General features: G+C 37.5%; 2 protein-coding genes across 3 annotated transcripts; one reads left to right on the top strand and one right to left on the bottom strand.

Moving 5' to 3' along the window:
* Window positions 1-1,451: 1,451 nt before the first annotated feature.
* On the bottom strand, window positions 1,452-2,787 carry LOC103969592 (transcription factor MYB20). Its single transcript, XM_009383171.3, has 3 exons — window positions 2,560-2,787; window positions 2,354-2,483; window positions 1,452-2,265 (listed from the first exon to the last, which is right to left on the bottom strand). The coding sequence occupies exons 1-3, from the start codon at window positions 2,690-2,692 to the stop codon at window positions 1,677-1,679; spliced, it is 852 nt and encodes a 283-aa protein (XP_009381446.2). The 5' UTR covers window positions 2,693-2,787; the 3' UTR covers window positions 1,452-1,676.
* Window positions 2,788-12,512: 9,725 nt separating this feature from the next.
* LOC135581215 (probable RNA-dependent RNA polymerase 1) lies at window positions 12,513-21,585 on the top strand. 2 transcript variants are annotated; one of them, XM_065130449.1, is made up of 5 exons: window positions 12,513-12,666; window positions 13,925-14,506; window positions 15,910-17,807; window positions 20,117-20,267; window positions 20,572-21,585. In XM_065130449.1, the coding sequence occupies exons 2-5, from the start codon at window positions 13,991-13,993 to the stop codon at window positions 21,409-21,411; spliced, it is 3,405 nt and encodes a 1,134-aa protein (XP_064986521.1). In that variant the 5' UTR covers window positions 12,513-12,666; window positions 13,925-13,990; the 3' UTR covers window positions 21,412-21,585. The 2 variants fall into 2 exon arrangements, with proteins under 2 accessions (XP_064986521.1, XP_064986522.1); XM_065130450.1 differs by having other exon boundaries at window positions 12,547-12,681.
* The last annotated feature ends 3,515 nt before the right edge of the window (window positions 21,586-25,100 follow it).

Genomic DNA, 25,100 nt, shown 5'->3' with positions numbered 1-25,100 from the left:
ACAGAAAAGGAATCCCATTTTGTGGAAAGAGTCTTAACCTCAGAGTACTTATAACCATCAACGATCAGTTGATTGAAACGGTGTGAATGATTCAATATTAAGGATGGCCAGTCTCTGGTAGATATATGCCAACTCACGGTTGTATCAAAGCAATGGGATAGAAGCTGATGGATATATAGCTTGGAATTGGAGAGTCAAAACTTGTAGACGCAACGCTCTGAAGCAAAATGTCAGCTATCCATTTTGACGTCGACTTGCTGCAGTCCATTGGATTTTAGCGGCATGTCAAGTCAATGCTTTCCTCGTTTTGTTCCTCTGCTCGTTTTGTTTGGTGTGGCAGCGAATATGAAGTCAGAATTTGCATTGCGGCCAACATTACATTTCAAACCATATTAAGTGCTGCAAGAAGAAAGTGGATTTATTGTGTCCAAGTAATTTGTAGAGCTCTCAGAATGATAGGAAGATTTGTAGTAGAAACATATGAATAATAACTCGCTCACAGAAATCAATTATATATATATATAATGACAAGAAGGAAAAGGACACAATATATTAGACTATGAACTCAAACATAAGGCTTATCATTTGTATAATAATACACTAATCAATCGGAACATCTTAATAGAGTCACCTTCTATTCGTTGTACTTGCTTTTATATCATTACAAGTCTATCGTGTTTGTGTATGAGGTGGCTAAGTTTAGTTTTCATTCATCACATTGTCGTTCTAGCTGGGCTAGTTTGAGGGTAATATGCCTGATTGCATTAAAAGAAATGTCTGATTACATAGGTAAATTAAATATCTTTGGTGCAATGTAGGTGGAACAGATAAAAAGAAAAGGGTACGAAGCATCACTTAGAGTTGATGCATTTAAGAGTGGTCAGCGAACGGATGCGTAAGAAGGGGAACACACAGCTTGTAGTTTAGCTAGAATTCATGTGCCCTGCATATGGTGCAAGGCTGGAAGGAACACATGGAAACATCCGCAATGAATGCTTGAACTCCCAATGCATGGCCTCAAATGTCCAAAGGTAAGATGAATCCAGAAATATGCTGAATCTTCTCAAGTCAACTCTGAGGCTTTGGTTTTGTTGTAGTTGTGTGATGTTGTCATCGATGATATTGACCTTTCTTGTGAATGTCAAACTCATGTGGAAGAGAAGTAGAGGCAGAGAGTGGCCTTCATAATACTTGGCTACTTCTCTCCTCTCCTCTCTTCCACCTGATCTTGGATGGTAGAAGATTGATAGAATGATGATGAAACATAAAGCAAAGGTCAAAAGTATCGGGTCCTTTTCACATCTTATTTTATTTTTATTGATTGACCCTATCATTGATGCAAGTGGCACAAACATCTGTCACATATATGGGGTAATCTACAAGGAAGTAATAAGCAATCGATGAACTTTGCTTACTCATCTTCATCAAACGAGTCATTTCCACAACATCAATCAGCAAAACTTATAGTCGTGTCTAAACATTTGGCATTGAGGTGAGAGAAGCCTCAACTAGAAGCTCATCTCTACATGTTCTTTATAACCTGTACAGAGGAAAACCAAACAGGAAAAAGAAAGAAAGAAGAAAAAAAAAGAGGAGGAAAAATGAGTTTGGTATCACATTCTGTTTCCTCTTTATTCTATCTGCAAGCACAAATTACAGAACCAAGGAGCCTGAGATCAGAAAAGCTCAAATTTCCAGGTTTCTTGATCCAGAGCAGTTCTTTGCCACTGGGTGAAAAGATCAAGGCCTAATTGTTCATCCCCTTGAGCATAGTTGAAGTCCCATCCGTTCAGTTCATCCAAACCCCAAAGACACACTGATTCCGGCCACTCCATGCACGGCGGCTGGATCTCCTGAGCCTTCACCGAGGAGCAGGAAGAAGAGCATGATGATGATGATGATGATGATGATGATGAAGAAGAAATGGAAAATGAGGCAGAGGGGGTGGAAGCACATGGGACGATCATCTCATGGGGCTGGATCATGGGCACCTCATCAGTACAAAAGGCATCGTCAACTGCGCTTGTGATGTTCTCTTCTTCACCTTGCTCTTCTGATACCTTGTCGTTTCCCTCCCTCCTGTCAGCCGAGGCACCCACTTGATGCTGCTCCTGGTGGAGGAGATCATTAGCTGAAGGGATGAGGGGCTCGTGGGTGAGGGGGTCGATCCCCATCCGCCTTAGTTTCTTCTTGATGTGGGTGTTCCAGTGGTTCTTGATCTCATTATCCGTTCTACCAGGGAGATGGGATGCGATCTTAGACCACCTGAGGAAACCAACAAAGGGCCTGCATCGGTCGAATCCACAAGATGACAAAGGGAAAGAAGGAAGGAGAGAACAGGGAAGATGGGCACCTGTTTCCCAGCTTAGAATGGAGCTCAATGACCATCTTCTCCTCGGCTTCCGACAGCAATCCCCTCTTCAGGTCAGGCCTGAGGTAGTTTGTCCATCTTAGCCTGCAACTCTTTCCGCACCTCAGAAGTCCTGTCTCAACAACACGATCTTAAATCTAGATTAGACACCATCAGTGTTGTAGTGGCATGTAAAGTGGGAGGAGGACCTGCAAGCTTAGGCACAGCCCTCCAGCAGCATTGGCCATTGGTGAGGATGAAGTTGATCAGCCGCTTGTCCTCCTCTGCTGTCCATGGCCCCTTCTTCAGCCCCACCTTATCACAGCATGGCTGCCTCCCCATTGCTTCTCCCTGTGGCTCCCCTCTCACGCCACAACTACTCGAATGAGAGGAACAAGAAGGCGCGGAGGCGGGCGAGAACAAGGTATGTCCAGGCCGCCTTCACCAGTCGCTTTATAGCTCTCACTACCCGAGTGCCGTGTACACGTGTCTGGAACTGCGGTTACCTGATCGCACGTGGGAACTCAGTCGTAGGATGGTGCCACCTCATCTACTCCTGCTTGGTTTGCAAGGGTGGAAAGATCAAAGAAGCCGAGAGACCAATACCCCATGTTCTTGAGCAAGAATAGCAGGAAGAAGAGAAAAAGGTCGGCACTCAATATGGTTCTTAGATTAAGAATTGCGCTACGGCCACGAGTGATCATTGATGTGAAGTAGTGCTGTCCGAGAAAGATGTTCCCCACCTGACATGAGGAGGATTACACAATAATAACAACAAACCTTGCAGCTGTATGAATACCATACGAATTCCAAAGGCTGTGTACTCTTTGTATTTCCAGCTTTTGAGATCAGGTAATAAATAGATAAGAATAATCTTTTCCAGACACTGTATATTTCAGGGTGTATACATATGTCAGGACCACACGTCTAGTGTGCATCATGTCGATGTAATATAATATATATGTATATATTATACTGAAAGAAAAAAAGCATGGAGTCATGGAGGGTGGGAAAAGTTAAAAAAGGTTTGTGTGCTGCATCACGCAAGTGAAGCTCACGTCGTCTTCTGCCATGGAGGAGGAAGAGTCTAAGAGATGGCATGGACGCGTGTTGGAAGCCATGGGAGAGCAGTGCATGTGCAGAGCGTGTGGGGGGGGGGGAGGAGAGACAAAACGCCGAGCGGTGGATCCGGAGAGCACTCGCTCTCTTAGGCAACAACAAAGATCTTGACTTCCAGATTAAAAGATCATATCCGTCCACCGCAGAGCACTCGCTGTCTCGTGTAAGAACAAAGATCTTTGACTTGGGAATAAAGATCGTACCCGTATACATGTACACATCGAATACCTCCCCACCACCAACAGCGGCCTTCTACTCTACTCCACTACCAAGAGGCAATCCCACTGCTTCCCTTGGAATGTAATGAACTATATATATATACACTTCCTTTGCGTGGTGTTGTCTACCACACATATATATAGTTAATGATCGTGACAAGAATTAAACTCGGTCTATGAAGATTGCAGCATATTTGATATGCAGAAAAGTAGCAAATAGGAAGGGTGACCCATCTCCTCCCCTTATTTTATTTTTTTTATTATTGCTCAGTAGGTGCTCTTTTCTCTTATTTTTGTTATTGTGATCGTTGATAAACTAATACATCATGGCTGATGAGTCAGCACGATCCGGTTTGCAGGTCAATGTTGGGAGTCTTCGATCGGGTGGGCTGGTTGACAAGATCGGTCGTGCCCTCCGGAAGGGGTGCTGGCGTCGGGAATGTTAAAAACGCCTATCTCGATCGGGATGATCTCGCCTTAGGGGAGATCTGTTTTCCTACATAAATGACCCCCATCAGGTGTTTACCGACCGTGGCCCCTCCGACAAGTAAGTCAGTGGTGGGTTAATCTCTCTCTCTCTCTCTCTTTGTCCCTCTTTTTTCCCCTGGGCCGGATGCCGGCCAAGGGTTTTATACTACTGTACGAGGGTCAATCGTACGTGGGTTTAGCATGACAACCGATCCTCGAGAGGTGAGATGGTACCTTTGTGTGGCCATCGTCCCGGGATGCACTGAACGACGCCATGCGACGTCGTCTCGGACTTATCGGGACTGGACATATCGAGCAACGTCTTGGTACGATCTCTGGCTCAGCACGTGGGGGTACTCCTCTTGCTGATTTGGTTGTAGCGTGACATGATATCGATTGTGACATGATCTGACCCAAATATACCTTATCAATTATTGATAAAAAATCACAAAGTTTATCGATGACATATCCCTTTTCTTTCTAACCCAACCCCTCCAATATCATTAAAATTGTATACATCTTCCCTAGCCTCTCCAACGTCACAATTGACCTATTCAAATCCAATATTTGCTTTCTTAAGCAATGTGAGGCCTCCATTAAATATTCGATTTGTACTTCAAGATGATTCAAATACTTTGGTACCTTCTTTTATTATTTAAATATAATGGGAAGCCTTGGCCCAAAATAATCTTGTGGTGAAAGCTAGATCTAAGATTGACACAAAGGCTTTCTCTCTTAAGCTAGTAAGATAGTCCTGATCAACTTTATTTTCAACTTTTTATCTACTCATATTCTTCTTAGTTCTTATGATTTTTTTCTAAGGGACTCGCTTGATCACAAAAGGTTTCACCTTCTCGATTGAGATAATATGATCCTTCTCAAAGATAGGGGTGGCCTGAGTATTAAAGATATTTTTACTATTAAAAAAATAATTTGTGTCGAGTATTTGCTTCTTATCCTTAATTGTAACAAGGTAGATTTCTATGGACCATTGCTCAGCACCACTGCCACTTGCTTCTAATTTCTATGGACCAATTGAAATGATGCTAAACACAATAAGCATACAACCAGGCCATCCATCCTAGCAAAGAATATGGCTGGTAATGACTTCATTAATTTTTCCTCGAGGACACTGTCAGGGAACTAAGTGGTATTCCTTGTTCTCTTGAGGACTCCCAGGTTATTCTTCAAGTTGATGGATCATTCGTCTCCCCTTCTCTTCCTGCAGCTACTGGATTCCACCTCTTTACTGCTGATCGAAAGTCTCTTTGGATGGGTGGCAGCTGCTGCAAGGCTTCCTTCTCACTCATGGTGGAAGGAAGCTTCCCTGATCCAACAATGTCCAAAGAGAATCTATTCTGACTCCTATTCCCTGGTATATGTGGAATCTATTTTCGGATATCTTTTCTTTTTTTGATCCAACAATTTTGTAAGCCATAATCTGACAAATTTTGGGAGATCTCAGATCTCCAATTTTTGGTTTGCTGCTACAGATCCATTAGCAGCTCAGTTTGTTCCTCAAGTTTAAGACAATAGATTCTATTTCTCTTTTGATAAAAAAAAAAAGAACGAATCTTGACATATATGAATTTAGTAAATATTGCATGCAAATACTTTAATAATACACATGAATTTAAATCTAATAAAGTGATACGTGAAAGCTACAATTTGTGCCAAATCAACATTACTAAGAAATTGGAGATTGACATCACCAAACATAGTAACTAACGTACAGAGATCAAAATCAGTTAACTGTAGATTGGATAAAAGTTGTTCTTGCCATTATTTTGGGGAATAATTTGGAGCCTTCATTTTTAGATTTAGGTGACACTGATTGCGTGTGGTTTGGCTTGTGGATTGGATCAGCCTCTTGAATAACTTGTATGACTCTCTCTCTCTCTCTCTCTCTCTCTTGTTCTGATTCACTGTGTCCTCCATCACTTCCAAAGTGGTTGGATTGGTCTTAAGTCAATGAGCTACATTGAGATACTAGTAGAAAGATTCTTGTTGTAAATTATATTCTTATCTCTTTGTCTCTTCATATCTTGGTTTTAATCAGGTCCTGAGTATGTGATTAACAACTTTAAGCTGTCTAGATGTTTCCTTTAGGGAGATTCTGAGTTCAAAAAGAAGATGAGACTTATTAGTTTAGATCAATTCATATGCCCTTAAAACTATCTTCGCTGTGTTGGCTTAAGTATTAAAGATTTATCCATAGTTAAGGAGTTGGTTAGAGGTACGATAATTCTTTTCGGTCTCAACAAGGACAACTCCATGTAAGCTAGAATTTTAGGTGATCTTACGATGCTAGTCGATAATGATTCTCATATTAATATAAGAGAGAATTCTAATTGTTCGATTAATGTTTATTATATTATAATGAAGTGAGAGTTACTAAAAATAAAAATATTAAACTTAATGGGACGACGGTGAAAAATGAAAATGTTGGACTTAATGAGACGGTGACGATCCTAAAGGACATTTAGATTGTTATAAGAAAAAAGATAATTCATCTCTCTAAAACCATGAAACACTTGGTTGCTTGGCATAATTGTCAAGGGAATGAGCCTCAGAATTACATTCACCAAGCCAAGCCAAGCCACAAAAAAGAAAAAGCCCCTATTTGACTACAAATGATATGTTTACACGGCACCACTTTATGCACAGTGGAAATGCCTAGTCCTTGTTCTCCCAATTTTGACCTTTCCTTTTTGTTTTGGCTTGACATTGTTGATTCTTTCCATCCTAAAAACAATTGATTCTTTTCATCAAGTGGAAAGTCCTCTTCGGATGGAATGCTGAATTAAGAATATTTTGGGTCGATTTCGATGCTTCCAATCAGATAAAAGATGTAAATCCGATTCCTTGAAAACCTTGGAATTTATGTAAACGTTAATTCTATTTTGGTCAGGTTATGAGTTTGGAGTTTACTCCCACCGATAGAACGATTAACTTCTCTTTTTACTGGTCAATTATATACTGTTTTTTTGTTGTTGTTAAAAAGATAGATATTAATCCGTATGTGTATTAGTTTATATAATTGATTTTTTTTTTTGAATAAGTTTATGTGATTTTTTTTTTATATGGGGAATTAGGAAAGATCTTCTAATTGATGGTTGTCATTCCATCTCAAAGCTTAAAGCTAATAATACCAATCGATTGATTACACGAAACTAACGATTTATGTTCTTCTAACAGATGGGAAGAATTCTACCCTAAATCTCGACCATGTCGATCGTCCGTCCTAAGGTGGAAGAAGGCTCCGACACAGATTTACAAGACCACTCAAAACGGCAGACGATCCAAAAGGATGTGTACGACACCACTCCACACAGCTTTCTCCGGAATCGTCGACTCTACTTGCTCCCTACCGCGATCGGCCGGCCGGCGGGTCCCAGCCGCGACCTCGAGAACTGCCTGGTGAGCTCCGGTCTCATCTCCATCGGCTCCGATTGGAGCCCATCCGCCATCTTCTCGTCCTCTCGCTTGATCCTTCTGACCTGGCTGTGGATTAGGACATGCTGTTCATCTCCGACACCATCTTGTCCTCCTCTCGCGTTCCGCTCCTCATCCCCCTCCATCGCCGCTTGCTGCAGCACCCGACCAAGAAGAAGAAGAAGAAGAAGAAGAAGAAATGTTGGTTTTGGCTGTGGTGTTGGATGAAGGGTAGTAGGTCAGGAGGGGGCATGATTTATATGTGATGGATGGGCTCGTGGGAAGCGAAGGGAGATGGAAATTTCTTGTGGCTTCATCGATCGGAGATGGCTTCCGTAGTGCTTTGATCGAGTCCTTGCAGAATTAGAAGATGACGGACCATCAAAGGACACATGGTCTAAAGTATGGGTTCGAATAGGTTGTCGAGTGTCACGCTTCATATGAGACGTATGTTTCTTCATCTTCCTAAGATCTGCAACATCATGGGAACATAGTAGTTGGTCCAACCACGGGTGAGTTGGACCACGATGGTTCGACACGTGGTACGTTTCGAGGAAGTAATGCCACCCGCACTTTGAATGATTCCTTCCGTCGTCGTCTTCGAAAGATGAACGCTTCCAAAGTCCGGCCAAACAGCTGCGGCGTTCACACGCACGCGGAGTTCTTCTACGGTGGGTGGCTCGAGCGAGGGATTCAGCGTATCGAGATTTGCTTCAATCTTGAACGCGCCCTACGGCACAGTTTTCTTTTTTCTTTTCGGATCCCACCGTCAGTTTTGCACGTTACTCTTGATCGAGGGATAATTATATATTACCCGTTCTAATTAACTATAATTAGTATTTTAATTCTTATATTTTACAAAGTAGTATTGGATATCTAAATTTACGAAAGTGAAACATTTAACCTCAATTCTCTTTATGTCGTTAATTTCGTTGACGAAAAAAATTATATGAATAGAAAGGTTAAAAACATAATTTTATTATTTTTTAAATTATTAATTTTATATAAGCTTCTTCTCGCCTTGATTGATTTTCTTCTTGCCTGGGCATCGAGCGATAAGTTTGGCGAGTAAACAAGTGCAACAAGTGACGTGCGATAAGTTTATATAAAATTAATAATTTAAAAAATAATAAAAATATATTTTTATCCTTTTTTATTCACGTCCTTTTTGCACGTGATAACACATGTGACCTTTTCTATCAACGAAATTAACAACATAGGAAGAATTGAGATTAAATATTTCACTTTTGGATCCCAATACTATTTTTTAAATTATAGAGATCGAGATATTAATTATAATTAATTACAAGGATAATATATAATTACCCGTGATCGAGTAAAGTGGAAGATTGGAAGCAAACGTTTTGGACGTGTGCTTTTCCAATCACAGACGATTCAGGAATCACTGTCTTGGAATATATATAATTAAAGTTATTTTTTATAAATTTTATTTTAATTTTTACAAAGGTAAATGCCAAAAGAGGATTCAATTTCAAGACCGATAAGCCACATGAGTCCAAATTCAAAATATCATTTCTAAATGAGTTAGTTATAGACGTTAAAATTGAGTATCAACTTAAATTAAACAAAACTTATAGTTATTGCATATATGATTCAATTGTCATAAATTCTTTCTTAATCAGTATTTTTTATTCAATGTTTTTTATTGTGATATATATATATATATATATATATATATATATATATAATTTAACGATAATATTTTGTCATCCTAGTTGATTTGATTAATTCTAGTATTTTTATAATTTGTCAATTTTATTTTTTATTATATTTATTGGTACTTTATTATTATTTTTTTATTATATTAATATTATATATATTTCATTAATTTTACACCATCACAACAACAATAAAACTATAAGTCCCACTAATATTTGGGGTTGGCTATATAAATCTTTTATCGTCATTGAAATATATAAAAAATTTATATTGAAATCGATTAAGATATATATTCATGAGATTTAATATAGTTTTATATTAGTTATGAGTGATTTAATATAACCATTTACCTTTTTTTTTTTGTCCGGACTTAGGATCATCATTTTTCATTAACTTCATCAAGTTGGATTTAAAATTTTAAATTGAAATATATATTTTTGTAGCACCCTATATATACATTTTGCAAAAAAATATATTATTTTTGTGAAATCAGCCTATTAACCACCTATTTAAGGAGATGAAGTTATATTCTGATCAAATTGAAACAGAATGAAATTTCACCGATCAATTTGAATGGCATTTGATCAGAGAGGAGAGTTCCTCATGAAAAGCTAACAAAGGAGTCCTACGTAGTGAAAGCTAACGATGAGTCGTATAGCTCGTGCTAACTAAAAGTCCATGTGAGAAAAAAAATAATATTATTTACAAGAAAATTAAAAAAACATGCTTCTGATTTTATTGTAAAAAAAACTAATGATTATATTCAAGTCAAAGTCAAACCGATAAAGGTTATTCGACTTTAATGATAAGTTTATCTTCGTTTGGATAGGGAGCAAAGACGTTAAAGTTGAAATCATCTTCTTTCATGACTTATCATCCGAGAGGTTTTCATACATATATCTGAATTGAATTCGATAAGCTTCAATATCATGGGCATCAAATATATTAAGATTTCTGTCTTTTTCAGCTTCTTTTTGTTATTCTTTGCCTAGCCCACTCTTATTCAAATATCTCATAATTATCTTCATTGTTATCCATTATAAACATCTTATTCAAATCAAAATTATAAGTTTAAATTTGTACAAAAGATCCTTCAATTTGTTTTTATAATTCATTACTACTTTAGAAAACAAAGTTTGAAGTAACAAAGCTGATATTGGTATTAACAAAGCTGATATTTATGCTTAAATGACATTCAAAATTAATAATACCAAACTACAATGATATATTCATCTAATATTATATTTTTTATTATTACAACAAATGATTCGATGATATATTGAATGATAGGCCGATGCAGTCGATTCTTTAGCGACATTATGAAAAATGATATTGAGGCTTCAGCCACACTACAAATGCTTCAACAATAAAATGATCAATCATATAGTAATTCATTGAGGCTATGCAAAGCTAAATGGGGTTATGACAATGAACCGTTGATTATTGAGGCTCCGCAAGATTTCTCAATAGCGAATGACGATGATGATGACAATTAGTTGACGATGGATAAGTTATGACTCGGTTGCCTCACTAAGTTATCACCTAGGCTCAACAACCAACCACAACGATAACCACTAGCGAAAAGGTAAACGGCTTGTTCGTAGGAAGGCGATTACTACTTCTTGCCTTGTCGGTAATGACGACATCTTGCTTTGACGACGACGATGACCATCGAAGCTCAGTGGAAAGGTGAAAATGACATCCTACCCCGATAATAATGACTATGACCATTGACACTTACCGAGAAGGTGATGACAATTACAACCACTAACGCTTAACGGGAAAGCAATGTTGACCTCTTGCTCGTCGACAACGACCACCACAACCATCGAGGCCCAATAGAAAGTTGACGGCTATAGCTCGTTCCAGGTTAGGCTAACAAATATTGATGAAGTTTCAATTGACGACGAGGGTGATGATCGCTAACAAATATTGATGGAGTTTCAATTGACGACGAGGGTGATGATCGCAACTAGTGACAAAAAGATCGACACCGATAACCTTCTTCTATCGCATTTGTTAAATAAGATACAACGAGATAATTTAAAGGAAAAAAAGAGAGACAAATCTAAGTCTAAATCAGATCAAATCAAATAATTAGATTTTTTTTTGAACCAGTTTAGTTCAGTTAATATCAAACAAACCGATTTAACCCAAAAAAAAAAAAATCCAGAGTAAAATACGGTCAACGAATATTGGCAGTCATTATTTGATTTATAGAGGGTATCTTAGTAAAAGGGATATCATGATAAAAATCAAATATGATGACATCAATCATCTTGTAAAATCTTATTGCTATTATTATTTTAATAAATTACCCATACATTTGGTTCCCTCGACAAATAAAAGTTGACGTGACTCCATCCATAATAAAGTGTTTTGCTCCAAAATATGCAGTAGCCCCCTACTTTCTATCGGCTAGAAATAGGGAAGCTGCCATCACACACAGCATTACCCAGGAAACAAAGAATAAAGCAGGGTTCATACACTTCACCAGTACTGCTCGACTAAAGCAAAGCACCACCGCGTCAATATCAATGGAAGGAACAAAGCGCAAAGGGCTGAGCCGTTGTGCCAATAAATGCACAAAGCAGGAGAAAACTTAGCAGCGAAGAAACAACCCAGCAAGACCAAGGACGAGGGTTCGTAGAGTGAATGGGAGAGACGACAAAGCACGAAGACTCGTTGTTGACTCGTACCAGTACGCCATGCTCGTTGTGCCGATCAACCATTCGACGAAACGTCAATGGCCGATGTGCTTCTTTTTCCTTCTCTTTTTTTTTTTAACCTTATATATATATATATGTATATATTAAGCTACCAATATATTATTATAGCAATAGAATTTAGTAAGAGCTAAGTCAGCACAATAGAATCGAGATACTAGATATCTTCTTATAGATGACGTCACCAATGGTAGCAGGCAGAATGTAGTTTATGATCTTATCCTTCTTTCTTTACCTATTCTCGTCTGTAAATTACAAAAAAAATCAATAGCTAAGAGCACATATGTATATAATTCCTTTTGTAATTACAAAGTCACTATTAAGAATATTTCTTCTTTTATATGGTGACAATGCTAAGAAAAAGCACGCAAGAGAATAATGTTTAATGTTCTCACCACACGAAGCGACGCAATTTGACTTGTTGACGCCGGCGGTCGATTGGATGCGCTGTGGGCCCGATTGTCAGTTCTGCTGTTCGCTTCACTCGTTGGCAGTGACGGAGTTCTCTTTAAAAACCCTCGCCTTTCCTTTTGTCGATGAACCTCTTCGCCTGCTTTCTGGGGATTTGCTTTGAGGTGAAGAAGGTCTTCGATCAAGGCCTTCCCGTTGAATATCGGACCTTTTCTGTTGTTCTGATCGATTCGAGGAGCTCCGTCTGCTGGTTGTCATGGTAATTTCTCCGTAGGTTGTTCGAGATGCTGAAATGTTATAACTGTGATCTGCTTTCTTCTTTTACATAGATAGCTTAGCATCTCTCTTGTACCTGATCCTGTTGTCTCGATGGGATGATGCCTTGATTCAGTTCGTTCTGCAATTAAAGTGGCTTAGTTTTGGTTCTCTTGCTCCTTGTTCATTTCTTGATGGTGATTATGCCTCTTCTTGTGAATGATTTAGTCTCTCAAGTATACGATGTGCTTGCTTTCTTTCGAGAATGTGTATCCAAGGGTGTTGATAACAAGCTTTGCAGTATATCTTTTCCCACAATTTTTTGGGTGAGAACAACATTATTATATCTTTTTCTCAAACATCTCGTCATAATCCTCTTCTTTTGGTATATCGTATTACAAGGTTTACCCTATCTGAGTCTAAAATTTGCCTTTTTCATATAATGTGATGGAAACCAGGGAATAGAAACTTTAAGCGTTCCGCACATTCTTTTTTGTGATCTTATGTTGTCACAGAGAACTATGTTCTAAGGTTACTTAAGCTATGAACGATTCATTAATTATAAGTCGCCATGCATGTAAGCAATAATCGTCTGGCTGACTCTTGACATTCTTTTAATGCCATCTACGTTGGTAAATTTGTTTTCCAACACTCAACATTTAAAAATTTTCTTTACCAGAGATAAACTTATTATTTCTGTTGATTTGCACCGCACTTGAAGTCTAGAGAACTATAAATGGTTGATCCCCGTTGCATCGATAATTGTGTTCAAGACATTATAGGTGCTCTTTTTTAGTGTAATTCTCTATCTGCTGTACCCTGGGAGTCAACGTTGGAGGGTTCACAGTCAGTTGACCCCAGTCACAATTCTCTGCTTTTAGCCTTGATGTTAATCTTTTGATCTTAGTGATCTGTCACCAAACCATATTAACATGGAAAATTGCTTTGAAGAAGGATAAATCTAATAGACGCTTTAACTTTTACCATATTGAAGTAGTTAAAAATTTTATTTACTTTTTCCTGCTATTGTTTATCTTTCTGTGTTGCTAGTCTACTTAGAGATCTTATATCATTATATCACGATTACTCTTTTGATATAGGCCCTTTACTGAAGTTGTTTCAGCATTCTTTCATGCTGCTATCCTTTGCATACTATATTTACACTTGATGGGTACTTGTGACTGCCCAGTCACATGTTTAACTTACTATTATATGCTGTTGTTCATCAATTGATTCAAATTTACAACTCTTACCTTTTGTAGGTACAATATTATTCCCTTCAGTGAACAAGAAAATAAGAAGTCCTGCATCAAAATACTTTTCCAATAATGACTAGTAAGACTATTCAGATTTCTCGGTTTCCTTCATATGCTACTGCAAAACAGGTAACAGTGTTCCTGGAGAAGTATACGGGTGAGGGATCTGTCATTGCACTTAAGTTAAGGCCTTCAAAAAATTCAACAGTATATGCAATTGTCCAGTTCCCCAGAAGAGAAGATGTCCAAGATTTATTTGTCATGATCCAACAGGGGAAACTGTCTTATGATGGTCATTACTTGACAGTTCGCAATATGGAACGAGATATCATACCTAAACCAAGGAAGCCATTGTTTGTTTTGGAAAATGTAACATTACATTTTGGCTGTCCACTTTCACAAAAACGATTATCTGTTCTTCGGAGCATGGAGGATGTCAAAGTTAACTTTGGATTTGAAATGAGGAAAATCTATTTTCTCCTGTCCCATGGAATTCATTCATACAAGCTTGAACTTGCTTATGAGAGCATATGGGAGATCCGGTTACATCGCTCATCCGTTCAGAATTCTCAGTTTCTTGTGGTTCAGGTCTGCTCCTCTGTAGACAATTTTCTATTCTTAATTTATTTTTCCTTTCTTATTAATTGGTACTGCAGATGCTTTCACCGAATCTTTTTTGTGTCTGTATGCTGTACTTATCAACTGATTATGGGTGTTGTCTTTGGCACATGCTTAGGATTGTATTCTCTCTTTCTGTCGATTGTTGTGAGCATATCTTTAATTTAATGGTGATTAGAAAGGCCCACCACCATATCTTTAATTTGTGCATTTGGTACTGGACAGACAGGGGCAAAGTGTTTCATTTACACAAACCTTTGATGTTGAACAGACTCTCTGTTCGAATTTGGGCTTTACTGGGCTAAGGTACCATAAGTTTTTCTCAAGATATGACTGTTATGCTAGATAGTGGACACTTAAGGAAGCAACATATACTTGTGCTTGTCAATTGATGCCAAGAGTTTATTGATGCAGATAGGAACCCTCTATCTATCGATATTCAAATCTGCTTCTCTAATATGTTGGAAGTTTTTGATTTTTCAGTAATTGTTTAAATAAAACAGATACTTAAGACCAATTTGATAAGTTCTTGAAATATTCAATAATTATCAATATCTGACAAGTACATAATGTTTTATTAGCAGTTTTCCAAAGACTGAGTTGTGGGACATTGTGTATGCACTCTCCTTTTTTGATGCTACCAGTCATGCTACTAGCATCATATGACATGAAAAATGGTATCTTCAAATGTAATGGAGGCAATTACAACATTGACCTTCATGTTACTAGACCCCCTTTCCTTTGCGACAGATGAAGTACATTTAGATCTTTTATCTAAACTGCTATTCTTATATATTTTATTGACTTATCATGTATATTACTTGACTGATTATATACTATTTTATTTTGGTTATAATTTGTATGATGCATGCGTGTTTCTCAAATTGTTTTTTCTTGTATCATGAGTATCAATTTTAATCAAAACCATTAAAATTAAAATATTTATGATATATATTTTAAACTGGTCCAGAACACTTGGTCTCAGCAAATGCATTCTGGTTTGACCATAGAGCAGTGTGGTTACTAGTAATTGGAAGTAAATCCTTGATTTGCATCTCTTAGGTCTTTATTTGATCTATTGTTGTTTATGATATTGTTATATCCTGATAAATATGTTTTTACTTAATAGTTAAAATTATTGGCATTGATCCTGAATTGTTTTTCCTGTAGACCAACGACATTGTCATCGAAATGATGGGCTAGAATAATTGTTCATATACTCATCCACTTGTATGAGTTGTTAATCTAGGCAGTGTTCCTTGGAAGAATTGTTTCCACACATTCTGTTTCTGTCTCTGAAATGATTCCTCTAAGTTTTTAGTTTCTCATGTTTTAGAAAATTTGGATAATTCTAATAAGGTTACATGGCTTAGGTGGTTGCGGCTCCTAAGATTTATGAAACTCCATCACGTAATACTGGTTCCCTATATGAAGATCCTAGACTTAATTATTTCAGGGATCTACCAGATGATCAATGGGTCAGAACGACAGATTTTACTTCATCTCGTAGCATTGGACAATCTTGTGCACTGTGTTTGCAGCTACCATTCGAATGTAGTCTTCCAAACATTCGTGAATACTTTGTTCATTTTATAGAGGTTGATGGTCATTATGATTTGGAGAGAGGCTATTCTTACTCCAGAAATTTGGATCTAGTCCCCATTGTTGAACCCCACACAGGGATTCAGGTTTCTTATAAGATTCTTTTCAAGATAAATCATATGGTTCAGAATGGAACTCTTATTGGACCAACACTTGATCGAAAATTCTATACATTGGTCTGTCCTTGTCCTTCTATACCTACTGAATATATAGAGAGGGCCTTAGAAATGATGTCTGTTTTGGACAACTCCTGTTTCGCTCCTGCTGAATGGTTACTTGAGCAATACAAAAAATTTAAGAAATCAAACCGCCATATAAATTCACCTGGTATTTCCCTAGATTCAGACTCTAGCTTGGTATATGTTCACAGGGTGCAGGTGACCCCTTCGAAAGTGTACTTCTATGGACCTGAGATAAATGTGTCCAATCGTGTTCTGCGCCAATATCGTCAAGAAATTGATAATTTTCTGAGAATTTCTTTTGTCGATGAGGACCGTGAAAAGATGCATTCAACTGATATATCATCTCGGTCTGCTTCCATTGGTGCTGAAAAGCATACTGCACTTTATTGGAGAATATTGTCAACATTAAAAAATGGTATTACTGTTGCAGATAAAAAATTTGAGTTTCTTGCGTTCTCATCCAGTCAGCTAAGGGAAAATTCTGCTTGGATGTTTGCCTCAAATAGTAAGCTAACTGCAGATAATATAAGAGAATGGATGGGTGATTTTAGCAAGATTAAAAATGTTGCTAAATATGCTGCTAGACTCGGTCAGTCTTTTAGTTCCTCCACTGAAACATTGTCTGTCGAGAGAAATGAAATCAATTTCATTCCTGATGTAGAACATGCAGGTTATGTGTTCTCTGATGGTATTGGGAAAATATCTTCTGAATTTGCTAAGAAAGTAGCAACTAAATGTGGCTTGAAAAGTTCAGTTCCATCAGCCTTCCAAATTAGGTATGCTGGCTATAAAGGTGTTGTGGCTGTTGATCCAACATCATCGAAGAAACTATCTTTGCGTAAAAGCATGTCGAAGTTTGAGTCGACAAACACAAAACTTGATGTCCTTGCATACAGCAAGTATCAACCATGTTTCCTTAACCGTCAGTTAATTACTCTTCTTTCAACACTGGGAGTTAAAGATAATGTCTTTGAAAGAAAACTGGAGGAAGCTGTAAATGACCTGGACAAAATATTAACTGATGCCGAAAAGGCACAGGAAGCAATTCAACTTATGTCCCCAGGGGAAACAACCAATGTACTGAGAGAATTGCTGTTATGCGGCTATAAGCCTGATGCTGAACCATTCCTTTCAATGCTTCTCCAAACATTTAGGGCTTCAAGGCTTTTGGAACTCAGAACTAAGGCAAGAATTTTTGTTCCAAAAGGAAGAGCAATGATGGGATGCTTAGATGAGACTAGAAGTTTGGAATATGGCCAGGTCTTTGTTCAAGTTTCTTGCTTTGGAAGCTCAATTTTCCATGGCAATGGCCTCCTCATGAATGGTGTAAGTGAATTGGACCACTGTACCGTTGTGCTGAAGGGGAAAGTTATTGTTGCCAAAAATCCCTGTCTTCATCCTGGCGATGTCCGAATCCTGTCAGCTGTTGATGTTCCTGACCTGCACCATATGATTGATTGTGTTGTTTTTCCACAGAAAGGGAAAAGGTGAGGCATGGCTATCATTCCCTACTTTAAAATTGAGATTGTTTTGAATCTTCATAATCCCTACTTGGAGTTTATTCTGAATCTTAATATCCAATATAAAGTCTTGTGCATGTCAATTGGCTGATTCATCCTTTTCTGCTTATTGATGTTTACTTAATAGAAGGCAACAACATCTTGATGATACCACAATATTAGTTCTAAAACTAATCTTGAGTCACTATCTCATTACGAGGAAGGCAATGTATTCTCATTGCCTTCCCTTATCCCTAATGTTGGGTTTAAAAGGTCTTACAACTTCATATCAAGGTCCTTTTCCCACTTCCACGTTTTTTATTATGTAGTTACAGATGGTAAATACAAAATCATAGGATCTCCTCCGTATCACACAGTTTAAAAGGAAAGCTAGAACAAATGTTCGGACTACCATAGTTTTGACTCCATTTTCACGAAAAATGAAAAATGAAAGCCATAAGAATTCTGCATGACGCATGATTAACTTCCAATTGATGACGTTAATTTTATACTTATGTGTTCCGAAAGGCAGCTCAAGAAGATAAATCGCCTTTAAGGAGATGCGACTAGGAGAAACAGACTGTGAAATATGTATGACAAGTGAAAAAAGAATGTTATGGACATGATTTCGAGAATCAATGATAGACATCATTAGTAAGGTCTATCTGGTAAAATCATTCAGATATTTGACAATAAGATCTGGTCAAGACTTCATGGGATTTTCTTTGATGCCATTGGTATTTTATTAAGGAGTCCACATTCAAGGGGAGATTTGAAACTTCCGTTCATGGAAAAGGATGCCTCCTGGAACCATACTTTCTTTCATCTGTTTTCTTTCTTTTGCGTCTCCTGTATGCTTAAAATGTTTTCTTTTCCTGATTGTATGCCCTTGCTTGCTGTTTTCAGTATAAAACAAGCTATTAAATTTTCCGGGTTATTGAAAACCAACCCTTTTCCTTTTGGTGATTCTACACACTACAGTTTGCCGGATAGGTCAAATTTGAGTTGCTTGTTCAAGTGAAAGCTTCTTGTCATCCTTTTTGTGTTCATTCCATATCTGCATGTACTTCAGATATTGTTATCTTAATGCACACTCCACATGGTAAAAGGCTTATCTCTTTCCTGAAAAGAATCTGCATAGGCTTTGTCTACAAAATATTTTACTACAAAGTGAACTGGTCCATATTATGAGTCCCTTTTTTCGAATCTTTTGAATTTAACTCTAGTGTAACAGAGCTATGGACATCTTAATGTGTTAATATCATGGAGGTGATTCAACCTAAAGGTTTTGAATGACAATTGATTATCACTTTACAAATATTGGTCATGCACAGGTGAATGGATCTGTAGATCAATATTATTTGAAAACAACATCTACTAAGAAAAAGAAATCATGTTGATTGTGGACATCTCTCAATGAAAAGCATCGATGAGTTATCATGAAACTTTAGCTTTTCAAGTCATAAGGTGCCTCATGACTGACAGCTAAGTAAGACAGGGCTGTTATTCTCAAAGAAAAAGGGAAGGTCATCAGATGCCTCAGATTATGGAAACTTTGAATCTCGTAGATGCAACTTGAATATATAAGAGATTGTCATTAAAACACAATTATGCTTAAGTTTTGGAAATGTTGATCATTTTTTTAAAATTTTTGTTGGACAACTGTTTAGGAATTTGAATTGCAATTTCTTTGAATGACTTAGCAAATATGTTAGGTTATAGGTCAACTTTATGGAAGTCCACTGTCATGATAGATAACTCGTGTAACTTTTCTCACCAATAAATGACATGCAATGGATACTTGAAAGATAAATTATTTGTAGAAGCCGTAATGTTAGGAAATGGTCTGTATCGAGAGCAATTATACAACTTATTAAGTTGCCTTAGTTCAAAGTAGATTGATTTTTTATTGAATGGAATAAACATGTCATGCCATCTCCAAGATTATATTGGGCTTGGCTGAACAATCGTTTTTGTTTCTCATTTTGTACGACGGATATCTTGATTTCTATGACAATGTAATACACACAAAATACCAACACTAAATCCGCATGAACTGAATATTATCTGCATATATGTATTTTTGGTTTTCTTCAGCAATTGTTACATCTACTGATGTAATGTTTTATAAATTACAGATATTTATCTTGCTAAGTGTGGTCTCAAATCTCATGCTCATTTTTGTCTTGGTCTATTTACTTTTTGACCTATCTACTATTGGTTAACCCATGCGATGTTTGATACTGGAAGATATCTATTTCGCTATCACAAACTAAATGACATGATTATTTGTGTAGACCCCACCCAAATGAGTGTTCTGGAAGTGACTTGGATGGAGATATCTATTTTGTTAGCTGGGACCCTGAACTCATCCCACAACGTGTTGTCCTGCCCATGGAATATACCCCTGCACCAACCAAGACACTGGATCACAATGTTACAATTGAGGTAGTAACCCGACACTCATTGCCATCCTGCTCGTAGCTTTTCATTAAATATGCTAGTCATTTTTCTTTACAACATGTGTTTTGTATTCAACGTCATGTTATTTCCCAGGTTAGTTACTTTATCATTATTATGCTTGAATTTAATAAAGTCGTGTGATATATGCATCTGGATTCCAGTTGGTGCCTATATCAACCATCTGACTTTCTTGTTTACTTGTAATTGTATTGTTCAATCGATGCAATCAACAGTTAAAAGCCCACTTTGGCTATTACTAATACATGGGTAGTATGTTTATGTCATGCAGGAGGTAATGGAGTACTTCACAAATTATATTGTAAATGACAGCTTAGGAATCATTGCAAATGCGCACACAGTCTTTGCTGACAGGGCAAGAGAGAAAGCTGAAAGCATGGAGTGCATAGAGCTTGCAAAACTCTTCTCTATTGCTGTTGACTTCCCCAAGACAGGTGTTCCTGCTGAGATCCCCCCTCGTCTATATGTCAAAGAGTACCCTGACTTCATGGAAAAGCTAGACAGAGTTTCCTATGTGTCAAAAGGAGTCATCGGTAAGCTATACAGAGCAATAAAAGACCACACACCAGGGTTTGGCCATGTGAAGGCCTTCACAAAGCTGGTTGCTTTGCGGTCTTATGACCCTGACATGGAAGTTGATGGTTTCAAGGAGTACACAAGTGAGGCTTTCTTCTTCAAAGGGGAATATGATTTTAAGCTGGGGAATCTCATGGATCATTATGGCATAAAGACAGAGGCTGAGATTCTGAGTGGCCATATAATGAAAATGTCAAAGACCTTCACAAAGAACAAGGACGGGGAAGCAATTGGAAGAGCAGTGAGGTCACTGAGGAAAGAAGCAAGATCATGGTTTAATGAGAAAAGCAGTGATCATGACCACGACGAAGACGAAGAATATGCTAAGGCATCAGCTTGGTATCATGTGACCTATCACCCGGATTACTGGGGCTGCTACAATGAAAATTTGAACAGGCCACATTTCCTGAGTTTTCCATGGTGTGTCTATGATAAGTTGACATTAATCAAGCAGAAGAAAATGAGCCAGAGAAAGTTTGCAGCAGAGCTGCTCTTGGTGCGGCAAACAATCGAGAGGGCCCTGAGAGCGAGTTGAAGAGAAATTAACGTTGGACACTCATGTAGATAACATCGACAATTGTACATAAAAGTACTTGATGCTTTCTGCTGTGCTTGTTTTCTGTTGATATTTGTCCTCAGCAGTTATTGCAATGACCAGTTTTCTGGTGTAATATGTAGACGGTGTTGTTTGGTTAAGATGGTTTGATCATTACCGGTGTGCGATTGACAATGTTCTGAAACAATTTAGCTTTTTATCTGCTGTTGCCACACTATATATGGATGCTAAAGATATGGTATTTCTATATCTCCCTGTGATGCATGATCATGAATGTGCATACTTGGTGGAGCCTCTAGATTCAATTTTGCTGTTATGGTGAATACTACTGATTCGCTACCGAATCGATTATTTATGATGCATAGCAAATAAATAAATTTATGATTGTTGTGCTTTCTTCGATAGTACTACAGAGTGCAGTCGATGTAAAGGTAAGGGGTCCAAGGCATCGATTGATCCTATGGAGGCCGTGATTGTCTTTCTAAGCTAAGATATACTGGACATAAATTGGATGAGATGAATTGTGGGGTGGGTCAATAGCAGAAATTAATTAAGGATTAATCAGATGAATCAAGGTAGGAAATCCAGAGAGAGCAGTAAGAATACAGGACGTGCAAGTATTGGTGTGCAGCAACGTTAGCCACAAGGGCGGGATCGTCTTCTTCCTCAGTTTCGCACTCTCGAGCAGACTCAGGAGGACACTTCCACCAACGTTAGTCCAGGGAAGCACTTCCACCAACAAGACGACACAGGAGGAGGCTCTTCAAGAATGGAACCTCGCCGCCCGCGGCTTGAGCCCACTCCAGGGCTTGGCATAGCTTTGCAGGCATGGAGAGGCGGGAGGATTAGTAGTTGTCTCTCTCTCTCTCTCTCTCTCTCTTACCGGATGAGCTGCTCCTCTCGTAAAAAGCTTGGCCTTGGCGACTCCAAGTCTAGCCTTCATCCTTGACTCTGTAGGGTTTACATGTCAACCAAGACATTCGTAGTGGGGGATTTGGTGGGAATGCACTTTGTCTTGTCGCTTACTCACCCGCCACGACGGACGTACGAGTGTGAAGACCATCATTCCTTGCATCAGACGTAACCATTGACTTAGAAAAAGACCGCCTCGGATTGGATATTGATGTAACATTTTATTTAGAGAAAACAAATGAAATAACTCAAATCGGGCGATCTAATTATCCCAAAAACTCAAATTGATGATATGGAAAATTCAAGATGACATGGAAAATATAACTTTCTTTTGTCTTCTCTCTTCTCAAGTTTTATTTTATATAATTATATGAGAGTTAGAAGTCTACAAAAAAAAAAAAAAAACATATTCCCTATAACCAACAAATCAAGATTGATATAACCATTGGAGAGGTGTTTGCTAGATGTAATCTAATGAGTATTCTGTAAGAACAGGAGAAGGAGAAGAGATACAAACCCCTTTGTTTTTATTTTTGCTCGAGTTAAGAATACGTCAAAAGACATTCATCTTTTTCTTTTCTATCTCTAACAAAAGAAATGGTTGTGATCAAACATACTGTCCTGTTGATTACATATCATTTGATCGAGTATTGTGTCCTTTTACGTAATTGGAATGAGAATTGTCATCTACCCAATGGGCACCTTTAGCACACAATATTACTAAGAAACGCAAGTCAATACGTTTCATTTTGGTCAAAACCTCTTTGATTTGACCAATAAGGACATTCCCTATCTCCCTCTCCCTCTCCCTCTCCTCTCGTGCCAAACTCCAAGTAAGACGAATGCGAACGAAACTTCGATGGTAAGTTCTTGGTTAGTGGAAAGAAACCTCCTATGTATCCACCCATCGATCTCTACCACGACAGCAAAAGGCGACAAGCGTCAGAAGGAAACTGAGGAGATGGGCGGCGTCCGAGGAGGAGGGAAGATGCTGGACGTGGTGGGGCTGCTTGCTTTGGTTATCCTGAGTTCTCTCGCTCTGTCTTCGTCGAGGCCGTTGGGAAAACCACGGTGGCTGGGAGACACAACAGTCCAGGTTTCGGCGGCCCTCGAGAAGAGCTCCGGGCCGCCATCAGGGCATTCGACGTGCACGAATGACCCCAGCAACGGTGGCAGCGGCGGCGTCGCCTGCCCGAATCACCCAGGACAAACCACCTGCAACTGATGGATGCTTGTTGTGTTCGTGGGATGTTGTCCGACCCATAATTGGCTTTCCATACGTATCCATGAGTTCACGTCTGAAGCTTGATTGCTAGTCCTCATCTCTACCTCAACTGTCTTCTTTCATGTGTTTTCTGGATTGCTTGATTGCTTGTTGTTTCTTCCATGTACAAAAGTCTCACCTTCTTACTAAGATTCTTAGGTTATGATAGAGAAAGTTACGTTAACTGACTTTGAAAACACAAGTTGTTTCTTCATCTTAAAAAACCAAACGATTAATAATTTCTTGCACCATTAACTTGCATTTATTTGATCTTATATCTAACATTTGTATCATTTTCAGTGCATCACACAAGAAATTTTTAGTATATTTTTTAAATCTCGACACACAATTTTATTAATCATATACTACAAAGATTACATTAAATCTTTTATTTTATTTTAATTCAAACAACTAGAACTATGTTATTGTGCATTAAATAAAATCCATATTATTGATTAAATGATGTCGTAATGCAAAAGTGTAAAACTAAACATTTACATTTTGGACTAGATTAGACAAAATGCATATTAATCATTAATCTGAGTAAACTATAAAATAACAAAATGTGCCTTAAAACAATAGTTATCTTACCATTGTTATAACCAAAATGAAAGGCTATCCGACCGACCCTCGGGTCACTAGGTTATTGGGTGATTTAGTGGATTAATCAGTAAACTCATATAATTAACTCAAAATATTTTGAAATATATATAAACGATTCAGAAATATGTATCATATTAAAAAAAATTAAATGTCCAAGTTAATAGAAATGCTAAAAATCTTATATATATATATATATATATATATATATATATATATATATATATATATATATATATATATATATATATATATATATATATATATATATATATATATATATATATATATATATATATATATATATATATATATATATATATATATATATAGATATATATATATAAGCAAAACTTCAATATGAATTAAGATAAATTGAATAGCATCAACTAATATTATAAATATAAATATTTATACAAAATAAATTATTTAATAAAATGAAATAAATATTTTATTTGATATAGTTATGATAATTCAGATACCATATATGTACATATTTATCAAAAAAGATCAAATTGATTAATTATATTCATCAAAATGTCACTCGATGATCCTATCCTAATATTATCTTTACCTCAACATTTTTGGTAATGTCAATTCCACGTAATTGGACTGCGACTTCACAATCACTTTTAGATGTTTAAGTTTTTCCACATTGCCATTGGTGACGTCATTAATTACTATGATTTCCACCTTCTCATGCGACGTAAATTACCAATGTGATTAAAATTTGATGCATTTTTGGACGGAATGGATCATATAGAAACAAAAAAAGAAAAAAATGTGTGCATGCCGACAACTAAATTGCTTGGGTTGGATTTTATGGGATCTCTCCATATTTTGTTCAACATATATTCCAAAAATCTTTTCGCTTAGATTGTCAGCCAGGTGT

Source organism: Musa acuminata, chromosome BXJ2-10 (genome assembly GCF_036884655.1).
Source record: "Musa acuminata AAA Group cultivar baxijiao chromosome BXJ2-10, Cavendish_Baxijiao_AAA, whole genome shotgun sequence".
Lineage (NCBI taxonomy): Eukaryota > Viridiplantae > Streptophyta > Magnoliopsida > Zingiberales > Musaceae > Musa > Musa acuminata.
Note: the sequence above shows the minus strand (reverse complement) of the source record. Positions and strands in the feature narration are given on the sequence as shown.

Excerpts from the sequence above, each read along its gene's own strand:
- LOC103969592 (XM_009383171.3), bottom strand. The coding sequence starts at position 2,692 with ATGGGGAGGCAGCCATGCTGTGATAAGGTGGGGCTGAAGAAGGGGCCA. Across the intron at positions 2,484-2,559 it reads GGCTGTGCCTAAGCTTGCAG|GACTTCTGAGGTGCGGAAAG; the intron begins GTCCTCCTCCCA and ends TTGTTGAGACAG. Across the intron at positions 2,266-2,353 it reads CATTCTAAGCTGGGAAACAG|GTGGTCTAAGATCGCATCCC; the intron begins GTGCCCATCTTC and ends TGGTTTCCTCAG.
- LOC135581215 (XM_065130449.1), top strand. The coding sequence starts at position 13,991 with ATGACTAGTAAGACTATTCAGATTTCTCGGTTTCCTTCATATGCTACT. Across the intron at positions 17,808-20,116 it reads TTTCCACAGAAAGGGAAAAG|ACCCCACCCAAATGAGTGTT; the intron begins GTGAGGCATGGC and ends TTATTTGTGTAG. Across the intron at positions 20,268-20,571 it reads ATCACAATGTTACAATTGAG|GAGGTAATGGAGTACTTCAC; the intron begins GTAGTAACCCGA and ends TATGTCATGCAG.